Source organism: Pseudophryne corroboree, chromosome 11 (genome assembly GCF_028390025.1).
Source record: "Pseudophryne corroboree isolate aPseCor3 chromosome 11, aPseCor3.hap2, whole genome shotgun sequence".
In the NCBI taxonomy this organism is placed as follows: domain Eukaryota; kingdom Metazoa; phylum Chordata; class Amphibia; order Anura; family Myobatrachidae; genus Pseudophryne; species Pseudophryne corroboree.
Window position 1 is genome coordinate 50899989 of NC_086454.1, and position 13705 is coordinate 50913693.

Sequence of the window (13705 nt, forward strand, 5' to 3'; positions counted from 1 at the left end):
GTAAAAGGCACATGGAGATTCTGCCTTATAAGGGTGAGGAATTGTTTGGGGATGGTCTCTGGGACCTCGTATCCACAGCAACAGCTGGGAAGAAATTTTTTTACCTCAGGTTTCCTCACAGCCTAAGAAAGCACCGTATTTTCAGGTACAGTCCTTTCGGCTTCAGAAAAGCAAGCGGGTCAAAGGCGCTTCCTTTCTGCACAGAGACAAGGGAAGTAGGAAAAAGCTGCACCAGACAGCCAGTTCCCAGAATCAAAAATCTTCCCCCGCTTCCTCTGAGTCCACCGCATGACGCTGGGGCTCCACAGGTGGAGACAGGTGCGGTAGGGGCGCGTCTCGGGAACTTCAGGGACCAGTGGGCTTGCCCACAGGTGGATCCCTAGGTTCTGCAAATAGTATCACAGGGATACAGGCTGGAGTTCGAGGCGACTCCCCCTCGCCGTTACCTCACATCAGCCTTGCCTGCTGCCCTCGGAGAAAGGGAGGTAGTACTGGCGGCAATTCACAAGCTGTACTTCCAGCAGGTGAAATCAAGGTACCCCTCCTTCAACAAGGCCGGGGTTACTATTCCAAAATGTTGTGGTACCGAAACCAGACGGTTCGGTGAGACCCATTCTAAAATTGAATGCCTTGAACACTTATATACGAAGGTTCAAGTTCAAAATGGAATCGCTCAGGGCGATTATTGCAAGCCTGGAGAATTTCATGGTATCACTGGACATCAAGGATGCTTACCTGCATGTCCCTATTTACCCTCTTCACCAGGAGTACCTCAAAATTGTGGTACAGGATTGTCATTACCAATTCCAGACGTTGCCGTTGGTCTGTCCCCGGCACCGAGGTATTTACCAAGGTAATGGCTTAATTATCCCGTACTTAGACGATCTCCTTATAAAGGCGAGGTCCAGGGAGCAGTTGTTCGTCGGAGTAGCACTATCTCGGGAAGTGCTACAACAGCACGGCTGGATTCTGAATATTCCAAAGTCGCAGCTGGTTCCTACGATGCGTCTACTGTTCCTGGGTATGGTTCTGGACACAGAACAGGATAAAAAGGGTTTCTCCCGGAGGAGAAGTCCAAGGAGTTGTCGTCTCTAGACAGAGACCTCCTAATACAAATACAGGTGTCGGTGCATCAATGCACGCGAGCCCTGGGAAAGATGGTAGCTTCTTACGAAGAAATTCCATTCGCCAGGTCCCATGCAAGGATTTTCCAGTGGGATCTGTTGGACAAGTGGTCCGGGTCGCATCTTCAGATGCATCGGCTGATAACCCTGTCTCCAAGGGCCAGGGTGTCGCTGTTGCGGTGGCTGCAGAGTGCTCATCTTCTAGGGGGCCGCAGATTCGGCATACAGGACTGGGTCCTGGTGACCACGGATGCCAGCCTTCGAGGCTGGGGGGCAGTCACACAGGGAAGAAACTTCCAAGGCTATGGAAAAGTCAGGAGACTTCCCTACACATAAATATTCTGGAACTAAGGGCCATTTACAATGCCCTAAGTCAGGCTAGACCCCTGCTTCAACACCGGCCGGTGCTGATCCAGTCAGACAACATCACGGTGGTCGCTCATGTAAACCGACAGGGCGGCACAAGAAGCAGGATGGCGATGGCAGAAGCCACAAGGATTTTCCGATGGGCGGAAAATCATGTGTTAGCACTGTCAGCAGTGCTCATTCCCGGAGTGGACAACTGAGAAGCAGACTTTCTCAGAAGACACGACCTCCACCCGGGAGAGTGGGGACTTCATTCAGAAGTCTTCCAAATGATTGTACACCGTTGGGAAAGGCCACAGGTGGACATGATGGCGTCCCGCCTCAACAAACAGCTACAAAGATATTGCGCCAGGTCAAGGGACCCTCAGGCGATAGCTGTGAACGCTCTGGTAACACCGTGGGTGTACCAGTCGGTGTATGTGTTCCCTTCTCTGCCTCTCTTACCCAGGGTAATGAGAATAATAAGAAGGAGAGGAGTAAGAACTATACTCATTGTTCCGGGTTGACCAAGAAGAGCTTGGTAACCAGAACTCCAAGAAATGATCTCAGAGGACCCATGGCCTCTGCCGCTCAGACAGGACCTGCTGCAGCAGGGGGCCTGTCTGTTCCAAGACGTACCGCGGCTGCATTTGACGGCCTGGCGGTTGAACGCCGGATCCAGAAGGAAAAGGGCATTCCGGAGGAAGTTATCCCTACGCTATTTAAAGCTAGGAAAGAAGTGAACGCAAACCATTATCACCGCATATGGCGGAAATATGTTGCGTGCTGTGAGGCCAGGAAGGCCCCAAAGGAGAAATTTCAGCTAGGTCGATTTCTGCACTTCCTACAGTCAGAGGTGACTATGGGCCTAAAATTGGGTTCCATTAAGGTCCAGATTTCGGCTCTATCGATTTTCTTCCAAAATAGAACTGGCTTCACTGCCTTAAGTTCAGACTTTTGTTAAGGGAGTGCTGCATAGTCAGCCCCCGTTTGTGCCTCCAGTGGCACCGTGGGATCTCAACGTGGTGTTGGATTTCCTGAAGTCGCATTGGGTTTAGCCACTTAAATCCGTGGAGCTATAATACCTCACGTGGAAAGTGGTCATGCTGTGGGCCTTGGCGTCGGCCAGGCGTGTATCAGAATTGGTGGCTTTGTCATACAAAAGCCCTTATCTGTATTTTATATGGATAAGGCGGAAGTGAGGACTCGTTCCCAATTCCTTCCTAAGGTGGTATCAGTTTTTCATGTGAACCAACCTATTGTGGTGCCTGCGGCTACTTGGGACTTGGAGGATTCCAAGTTACTGGACGTAGTCAAGGCCCTGAAAAGTATATGTTTCCAGGACAGCTGGAGTCAGGAAAACTGACTCGCTATTTCTCCTGTATGCACCCAACAAGCTGGGTGCTCCTGCTTCTAAGCAGACTATTGCTCGCTGGATCTGTAGCACGATTCAACTTGCACATTCTGCGGCTAGACTGCCGCACACTAAATCTGTAAAAGCCCATTCCTCGAGGAAAGTGGGCTCTTCTTGGGCGGCTGCCCGAGGGGTCTCGGCTTTACAACTTTGCAGAGCTGTTACTTGGTCAGGTTAAAACATTTTTGTAAGAGTCTACAAGTTTGATACCCTGGCTGAGGAGGACCTAGAGTTTGCTCATTCGGTGCTGCAGAGTCATCCGCACTCTCCCGCCCGTTTGGGAGCTTTGGTATAATCCCCATGGTCCTTACGGAGTCCCAGCATCCACTTCGGACGTCAGAGAAAATAAGATTTTACTCACCGGTAAATCTATTTCTCGTAGTCCGTAGTGGATGCTGGGCGCCCATCCCAAGTGCGGATTGTCTGCAATACTTGTTTATAGTTATTGCCTAACTAAAGGGTTATTGTTGAGCCATCTGTTGAGAGGCTCAGTTATATTTCATACTGTTAACTGGGTATAGTATCACGAGTAATACGGTGTGATTGGTGTGGCTGGTATGAGTCTTACCTGGGATTCAAAATCCTTCCTTATTGTGTCAGCTCTTCCGGGCACAGTATCCTAACTGAGGTCTGGAGGAGGGTCATAGTGGGAGGAGCCAGTGCACACCAGGTGGTCCTAAAGCTTTCTTTAGTTGTGCCCAGTCTCCTGCGGAGCCGCTATTCCCCATGGTCCTTACGGAGTCCCAGCATCCACTACGGACTACGAGAAATAGATTTACCGGTGAGTAAAATCTTATTTTTCTTGTTTCTTAAAATAAAATAAATAAATAAGGCAGAGGTTCCCAAACTGTGTGCCGTGGCTCCCTGGGGTGCCTCAGGACACTTGCAGGGATGCCCTGGGTAGGTGGTCCAGGACCAATTCAAATTATTCATGGTCAAAATAATAGGCAAAACCAGTGCTGGTGGCTGCCAGTCATAAAATATGTGGCCAAACAGAAGCAAATCTTGTCCCTCACCATACGGGTGGTCTTCAGTATGCCGACTGACGGGATCCTGGCGCACAGTATACCGGCGCCGGAATCCCGACAGCTGGCATACCGACACTTATTCTCCCTTGTGGGGGTCCACGACCCCCCTGGAGGGAGAATAAAATAGCATGGCGAGCGCAGCGAGCCCGCAAGGGGCTCATTTGCGCTCGCCACACTGTCGGTAAGCCGGCAGTCAGGCTCCTGGCGCAGGTATGCTGGTCGCCGGGAGCCCGGCCGCCGGCATACCATACTGAACCCCACCACACAACTGACCCTAAGGATGACATATAAACGCGATCTACTTAATGTAATATTTCTTTCTAAATTTCTCAATAAGAAATTTTTAGCCTAGGGGTGCAGTGAAAAAAATCCAGATATTCTAGGGAAATAAGGTGTAATTATTCTCTAAAAGCAGATAAGCTTGCAAAAGGGTCAAATGCAGGAAGAACGAGTCAGTTCAGATAGCTGGAAAATGACTGATAGCACATTCTGTTCCATCCTAGAGCATAATTAAAGATTGGAGCTACTGGTCTTCTAATATCTACTTTGCAATCCCATAATTATTGGCTAATCTAAAGGAAAGAGTTACAGATGATCTGATGAATGGGAATTAATGAAGGTAAAATGCGTGAGGTCACCTATGAAATGGACGCAGTTAAATCTGTCCTGCTTATGGTCAACATCCTTGGGGATGTCCATCCATCTCTTAGAGAGAGCATATTAACCATTTACTGTAGTTCATGAAGAATGTTCAGCATTTTTCCAAACTCCAACAACGTGACAATTTCACAGCGTAGGACTTCATCCTTAGGATTTGTGTATTGTGTGAGAATAAATGTAAATATTTTTATACGAGAATAATACAACCGTGTTATTTTACTTAATAATACAGGTTGAGTCTCCCTTATCCAAAATGCTTGGGACCAGGAGGTATTTTGGATATCGGATTTTTCAGTATTTTGGAATAATTGCATACCATTATGAGATACCATGGTGATGGGACCTAAATCTAAGCGCAGAATGCATTTATGTTTTATATACACCTTATACATACAGCCTGAAGGTAATTTTAGCCAATATTTTTTATAACTTTGTGCATTAAACAAAGTGTGTGTACATTCACACAATTCATTTATGTATCATATACACCTTATACACACAGTCTGAAGGTCATTTAATACAATATTTTTAATAACTTTGTGTATTAAACAAAGTTTGTGTACATTGAGCCATCAAAAAACAAAAGTTTCACTCTCTCACTCTCACTCAAAAAAGTCCGTATTTCGGAATATTCCGTATTTCGGATATTTGGATATGGGATACTCAACCTGTACTTAATAATACAACCGTGTTATTTTACGGTTATACAACCGTGTCATTTAACTGTGAGTATTTTATTCCAGTTGGGGCAAGCTTGAGCCAAACTTTTCATAACATTGTTTCTCTGTTATCTGGATGGCGTGTGAGTCAGACTTGTGTTTGAAATAGAGATGCATTGTATTCATTCCAGTGGCGATACCATTAGTCATCAGGCTCGCCAAATGAGACGTTTTAGCTCTATAAATACATTGTATCTTTTCATAGGCAGCTGAAGTTTTCATTGTGTAACCGCGTATGTCCGTACACTAATATTCTGTGTTTCATGCACAGGTTTACTCTACATCTTATCTGGATGACCCACAATCTGTTATTCCTCTATCCAGCGATGACTGTGTACTGGGCACTTTTATATGTCTGTACTCTCCTACTTCACAAACACTGATGGATTTAAAGGAATTCTCACAAACACTGTTAATGCCAGATCCTGTTTGATCACTGCCAACTTATTATACACGGCACAAACCTATCTAGAGTTGACAGAAATTATGCCAACTTCTTAAAATAATTATGTAAATGCATTAATTACATCGTCTGACAAGGCCCTGTCCGTTGGAGTCTACGATTTCCCAAGATTTATACTTAGATTATGTTGATGGAATTTCAATGTGTAATTATAGCATAACTTTGTGTAAGACACAGATGAGGGTGCGGGGTAATTTGATAAAGTAGAAGCCATACAAGGATTACGTTTGCCAGTGGTTTTTCAGTCCTCAGGTCAGAGTGCTATCTCAGGCTTAGAGTTTGCATTTAAGCAGAACTGGGACCTGCAGTCTTTAATACGGTGATATGGGTCATGAGAAGAACGTGACCAAATACATGGATCCCAAGAGGTAGAAATGAGGAACGGTGGATACTCCTGTGACAATGGTGGTCATTCCGAGTTGTTCGCTCGCTAGCAGTTTTTAGCAGCCGTGCAAACGCTATGCCGCCGCCCACTGGGAGTGTATCTTAGCTTAGCAGAAGTGCGAACGAAAGGATCGCAGAGCGGCTACAAATTTTTTTTGTGCAGTTTTAGAGTAGCTCAAAAGCTGCTCAGCGCTTGCGATCACTTCAGACTGTTCAGTTCCTGTTTTGACGTCACGAACACACCCTGCGTTCGCCCAGCCACGCCTGTGTTTTTCCTGGCACGCCTGCGTTTTTCCGAACACACCCTGAAAACGGTCAGTTGACACCCAGAAACGCCCACTTCATGTCTATCACTCTGCGGCCAGCAGTGCGACTGAAAAACTTCGCTAGACCCTGTGTGAAACTACATCGTTCGTTGTAATAGTACGTCGTGCGTGCGCATTGCGCCACATACGCATGCGCAGAAGTGCCAATTTTTTGCCTCATCGCTGCACAGCGAACGAATGCAGCTAGCGATCAACTTGGAATGACCCCCAATGACAGGCAGGAGACAAGAGGTGTGGTAGAAACCGCAATTACGGTAAAAGCAGTAATGCAGACAGAAGACTGGTGACGGTGGTGGTAAAAAATGGAGGAATGCAAACATCTGCTGATGAAGACAGTATACAGGAACTGATCATGAACTCAGAAGGGATGCATATATACAGGTAGCACCCTGAAAGTAGATTAAAGGGTACACAGGGTATCACCCTGGCAGCAGAATTACAGGAAAACAGGATTGCACACTGGTAGCAAAGTCTCAGGAACATGAGTAGCAGACAAATGTAGAGAACTAGAAAGACGGTTGTTGAGTTGGGTGCACAGTATCAATTAATTGGATTGATTGTCAAAATAAAACGTAACTTTTATTACTTATGTTAATATTAAGAGGGTCCTTATCGTGGGACACATACAGCAAAATATAGAGGTTAAAAACATGACATACAAACGCATAAGTGATATGAAAAAAAGGGAAAGTGTGAGACAGATTCTTAAAAAGTGGGATCACCACAATACCTCCTGCAACGAGTATAATTATTTATGTGTGAGACAATAGCCACTCAGGATACAAACTGGATGGTGTTTACCAGTTCTGGATATATTGGATATCGTGTAGGGAGATTAAGTATAGTCACAGATAGTGGGGTATTTCCAATGGGACACTGCCTCTGGTGCGTGAATACGATAGAATGTATAGTACAATTAGAGCCTCTTCCCCACCTAGTAATAATATGCAAATAGGTTACTCTTGAATAGAAAGCATTGACTACAAGGGTACTGATGGTTGAATCATAAAGAATGTTGTGCCACTGGTGCCCTATATTACAGTATGCTGTGTATCTCCTTGCGTGCTGCTACTGGATGAATCAATAATACTGCAAGTATAAGTGCTTGTCAAGAATTGACAGTGGCAAGTTCTGGGATACTTACACTATATTAATGTGTGGGACGCTCACACAGATAATACACACTAATATGTCTTAAGAGTGAGATATATGGATTGATTAATAAATATCTGTGTGGATATTGAACATCCCCCCTAATGGTAACTCCAGGGTAATCAAAGTTATACCCCTTATATTGATGGAGTCAAATAGAAGATGTACTGAGATACTGCATTAATGATTGTATATAAATAGAGGCACAGAGTGAATATGTTTCAGTCCACACTTGTTTAGAGATGAAGGAAAAGATGTTATAGAATGTCCTAGGACTGATATGGCAAAAGAGCAACAATTGTTGCAAAATCAATTCATGTAATGGAAAGAGGATTTGCAAGGATATTACTTGCTATTGACGGATCACACACTCTGTATATAATACACTCTTATCATTGCGGATCATTGCGGATCATACGCATGTGCACCTCTTGAAAGGTAAATCGTTTGTATTAACTAGGTATACAAATATGTGCTCAATATAATAAAGTCCACTAAGGGAATCCAGAATGTTGGTGGAGAAAAATATGTATATCTTAAATAATATATAGTTGAGCAGTATTCCTAACAACCTTGGAGGTCAGTTGTCCCTATTATAGGATAATAGGTCCTCTCTGTAGGGATTATGATAATAATAAATACCACTACTGCTGACTCATAGGCTATACTATAGTTATAAACCAATGCTTGAAATGCAGTTCCTGCTTCCTACAATTTTATTATGAACAGTGCAATGATGACTAAGCACAGAGTAATTTCAGCATAATAAACGATAATCGGATAACCCACAGATGTATGCCGTGCAGAGAAGCAAATGGTTACTTTCTCTGTTACAGCAATAGCCTAGGGTAGTAGACTAGGGTAATCCCCTGTGCTGCTATCTCGAGTGGTTGTTTGTATAATTTCCTAACCTCATACACAGAGCCTGCTGAGCAAATTCTAATTGCTAATTGCTATAGCTCTATGAGGATCAGTGCTGGTGCAGGTATGAGCATCACTATCTATTGCACAGAATACAACATTGCTATAAATTACAAGGAGTGTGGTGGCCCACTAACAAGCCGACATGCATGTTTCGCTGTACGGGCAGCTTTAACGAGGCTGAGGCAAGCAAGATCAGGATTACAGGGGACAAAAGTACAGGAAAATGGCAGTATCTCTGGTTGGAATGATATTCTACAACACTAAAGGGGGGTACCCACGGGCCGATGCTGGAGAGATGTGTGCTGAGCGAACCGCTCAGCACACATCTCTCCTGCCGCTCAGCACAGCGCGATCTGTGCTGAGCGTGAGGGGGGAGACGGGGGGGGGGGGGGGCGCTCATTTCACCCAGCGGGTGAAGTGAGCGACCCGCTAGATTGGCCTGCATGCAGGCCAATCTAGCAGCAGCGATAGCGATGTGCGGGGAAGCGCATCGCTATCGCCGAGGGGGCTACACACGGAGCGATCAGGCTGATATTCTAAGCAATCTAGTCAGATTGCTTAGAATATCGCTCCGTGAAATTCACTAGAGACCAGACTGCAAATAGTGATGCCCTGATATACTAGAATCAATTGGACAAACACTGGATAACTAATTTATGGAAATATTTCCCCTCCAACGGTCTGGGAGGCCTATTAGTGTGTCATTTGAGGTGTCTTAATGCTGCAGGGCTGTAAGGAAAGAGAGGAAAAGATGATGGAAATTGTTAATATGCTTGTAACCATCCAGAAAGAGTCAGCACATCAGCCTTCGAAAGCAAAAGCAGTATCAGGTAACCTAACGGTTAACATAAACAGCAATAGCAAGTCTTTCAGCATAAAACCTTTTTTTTTTAATATCTAGATTTCAGAAAACATTTTAGGAATTGGGAAACAACTGCTGACTCTTTTTTTTTGCCCATGATTTCAGCGCAACAAAGTAGCTTAAATATATTATGTTGATGGAAAAGGTACAGGGTGCTATTCTACATATGTAAAGAGACAATGTTAAACATTCTATATGTATATAATGCCCGCCACTGTATAACCGCAGACCCTAAACAACTTGGAAAACATTCGAAAGAAGATACAACTGTAGGTACAGTACATCATTCCACAAATGCTACTTGATGATAATAATTATTCTAGTGATGTATTCCATGGCTACAATTTCTCTGTAATGTTGCTCTCTTATTCATACTTTAAAAATTGTATAAATATTGTATATTTCACCAGTACAAAGAGATCACGTCATCCGCTTGTGCCCAGGAAAGGTACTCCTCTGACACACGTTGTGTGTTTGTATGTGCTATAGTCATTTCATTCTTCCTTTGGTCTTTTGGGGAATCTTTTAGAAAGTTTATAGTCTATGTAAGTGCTGAGACAGGACCATAAAATAAACCTTGATAGGATAATTATTACCATTAAAAATACCAAGATTCCTGACTCCATTCTAGACTTCAGTAGTGCTAATGGCACAAGAAATCATCCAATGAGCTGAAATGAAATATCCAAAGACTGCATACACATTGCCAAGTATGCTCGGGAACCGGTTGAGTAGATGTCAAAAGTTATGGAGGCTCTTCAGGTTTGCTGACCCTGGTCACCAGATCTGGCATGAACCATTCAGGATTAGCTCCAAGCAGCAATCGGTGGTCATATGTTGTGTTGCAACAGAACTCTGCTACATTACTTGGATGGATGACTTCTCAATGCCTTGTCAAATGGAAGTAGAGAAATGACATGTATTTTAAAAGATATCTTTATTCAGTGTCTTATGTTAAACAAAATAATTATACATGTATCATGTAATAGACAAATGTGTTAACTGTTTAAGAAAATAACTTTATTGAACCTTATTTTACCTTTAACAATATTTATTATTATTATTATTATTATTATTATTCATTTAAAAAAATAAAAATAATAATAAACCCATGATTTCATAAATCTGATGAACTATAATCAGACAATGAGGGTCATTTGATGATATACATGTATAGGCAAATGACCACCATCCATAGCAGCCATCCAGGTTTAATTGTGCAAAATCATGATTTGATGCAGAGATAGACTTTGGCTGTAATTTGGACTCAGAATCACAAGAAAGGGGCGTGGTCATGCCTTACGGGAGCATGGCCTTGCGACATGCCCCTTCTCTCTGTTTGCCAGCCAAGCAGAGTGCCAGGAGAGGGAGCTGCTCAACCAGGCGTTCGGATGTCTGGACAGGTCCAGCAGGCCAATGGCACTTCTGGCATTTGCCAGAAGTGTCATATGGCCAGTCCAGCCTGATAAGGGGGCAGAAGCAAATTTATCAACCAAATTGGTCAACTCAATCTTCAACAGTGACTCCCAACTTTAACTAATAGAATAAAATTACCTATTGGTTTCTATAGGTGAATATATATTTGTACTATTATGTATTTATTCATGTGTTATAGATTTTCCCATCAAATGCTTTGGCCCCCTCAGTTAATGCCATCTGAAGATGATGTTAGCTTGAGGTATCCAATGGGCTACACTTTGCAAAAGTAACCTGCAGAGGGTTCCCCCAGAACCCTTCACAGCAATAAGGAGGAGTCCCGCTAGAGGATCACATGATCACATTACAGGAACCATTGATACTGTACATCCCAATGTAATAATCTGCAATGTGATTTTGGGCACTAATATTGATAAATAGACCCTATAGGTTCAGATTTATCAAAGTCTGGAGAGAGAGAAAGTACCAACCAATCAGCTCCTGTCATTTTTCAAACACAGCTGATTTGTTGGTGCTTTATCTTTCTCCAATTTATCTCTCTCCAATAGTAAATAGAACCCTTTGGGGGACATGTACTAAGCAGTGATAAACATGGAGAAGTGAGCCAGTGGAGAAGTTACCCATGACAACCAATCAGCATTGACATAACATTTCTAATTTACATACAATACAATTGTATGGAGCAGATGTTTGGTTGCCATGGTAAATTTCTCCACTGGCTCACTTCTCCACTTTTATCACTGCTTTGTACGTCCCCCTTTATCTCTCTCCAAGCTTTGATAAATTTGCCCCATAGGGAGTTATGTGTCAAACCCTAGTGGAGATATTGCCCATGGCCACCAGTCAGCTTTTAGCTATCATTTATCAAGTTCATTCTATGAAATGATAACTATAAGCTGATTGGTTGCCTTGGGGAACTTATCAACCTGTCCTCGGCGCACATCAATCCCTGTGTCATAGTCAGTAGCGGATCTTGCTACGGGCAAACAGGATTTTTGCCAGGGGCGCCGCCTTCCAGAGGGCGCCACCGCCATGGCAAGATCTGCTACTGGTGCCGGTGCTGTGCGGTGCGCACCCGCACTGCATTGTGGGAGCAGCACATAGATGCTAGAGGTCATAATTGACCTCTAGTGTCCATGGGGTGTTATGGAAGAGACATCATGATGTCTCTCCCATAGATCCGAGGAGACGGAGAGCAGCAGCGGTCGGGAAGCAGGAGCGGGGATTGTAAGTATTAATTTATTTTTTTTGTAAGCGGCGCAACTAGGGGGCACAACTCTACAGGCTGCACAGTACGGTGGGTAATACTACTGGGGGCACAACTCTACAGGGGGCACATCTGTACAGGAGGCCCTCTACTGGGGGCACAACTCTACAGGGGGCACAACTCTACAGGAGGCACACTACTGGGGGCACAACTCTACAGGGGGCACAACTCTACAGGGGACACAGTACTGGGGGCAATACTACTGTGGGCACAACTACAGGGGGCACAGTACTGGGGGCACAACTACTGAGGGCACAGCTACAGGGGGCATAACTGACCACGCCCCTTCTCCATGAAGCCACACCCCTATTTTTCACCCTGAGCGCCACAAGGTCTAGATCCGGCCCTGGTCATAGTGCAGCACCAGCCAAGCTGCTTAGTCCTTAGCAGACAGGTTTTGAGGACCAAAGCTGAATCCAATGGGTTGGAAAAAGTCGAACCACTGAAGTTGATGGGCTGGAGAATGTAGAATAGTGATGTATAACCTAAAGTTAGTAAGCCGGCCATCCAAATATGACTTCTTGTAACACCAGCACAGAAACAAAATTCCAGCTCTTGAAGATTGGAAAGATTGGTGGGAGTGAGGGACCTGCAAGCAGGTGAGGTCTTCTAGTCCTGAGTGTGTGTAAAAGAAAGTGTAGTGGTCAGTATAGACGGCACACTGCCACCTGCTGTCTGTAGCTGGTATTGCGGTAGATCCTCATATTTCGGTTGTCAATAATGACAGTGCAAATGCCACGTCTTCTGTTGCTGATATTGCAGCACACCATGTCATCATACAGTATGCACAATCACAGGAATGGATAGGATGTTGCCATAGATCAGCACATTCATTTCCTGACATATTATTGAGGTGCTGTGAGAATTCTGATGATATGATTGGCTACAGGGAATTCTATCTCCGCCCATTTGAAAACTGAGTACACAGTGATGAGCAGGATATGACAGGGCTCATTTATCATTATGATAAAACCCATTGTGAATGATTTGACTTTTTGCATATAAATAATGGTGCTACAGTCAATCAGCTACCAACTGTCATGTGTTTGAAAAATGACAGTTGTGAGTTGATTGGCTGGAGCACCACTTATCATATGCAAGAAGTTTTATCATTCACAATGAGTTTTATCAATCATTGATAAATAGGCCCCAAAGAATGATAATTCAAAGATGCTCAGAACCTAGTCAAGTACACCATAAAAAAATTGCTGCTACATGAGGTAATGGGACGTTGTAGAGGTACTTAAAGGCAATTATACCGCCATACACAGCTAAATAGACAGCGGAATAAGATATAACATGCAATATATTAAATAAACAGGATATTAATGGCATAAACCACCTCTCAATTTATATAACAGCCTGCAGCCCTGTTTCTTGCGTTATACATAGTCATGAGCGGGTTTGGTTTCTCGGAAACCGAACCCCCTCGAACTTCACCCTTTTTACACGGGTCCGAGCCATACTCGGATTTTCCCGTATGGCTCGGGTAACCCGAGCGCGCCCGAACGTCATCATCCCGCTGTCGGATTCTCGCGAGATTCGGATTCTATATAAGCAGCCGCGCGTCGCCGCCATTTTCACTCGTGCATTGGAAATG

The 13705-nt window shown here is 44.2% G+C and overlaps 1 protein-coding gene across 1 annotated transcript; it reads right to left on the minus strand.

Moving 5' to 3' along the window:
- Window positions 1-9813: 9813 nt before the first annotated feature.
- Window positions 9814-10036, minus strand: SMIM38 (small integral membrane protein 38). Its single transcript, XM_063946080.1, has one exon. The coding sequence runs from the start codon at window positions 10025-10027 to the stop codon at window positions 9896-9898; it is 132 nt and encodes a 43-aa protein (XP_063802150.1). The 5' UTR covers window positions 10028-10036; the 3' UTR covers window positions 9814-9895.
- Window positions 10037-13705: the final 3669 nt, after the last annotated feature.

Coding starts and splice junctions, on each gene's coding strand:
- SMIM38 (XM_063946080.1), bottom strand. CDS start 10,027: ATGGAGTCAGGAATCTTGGTATTTTTAATGGTAATAATTATCCTATCA.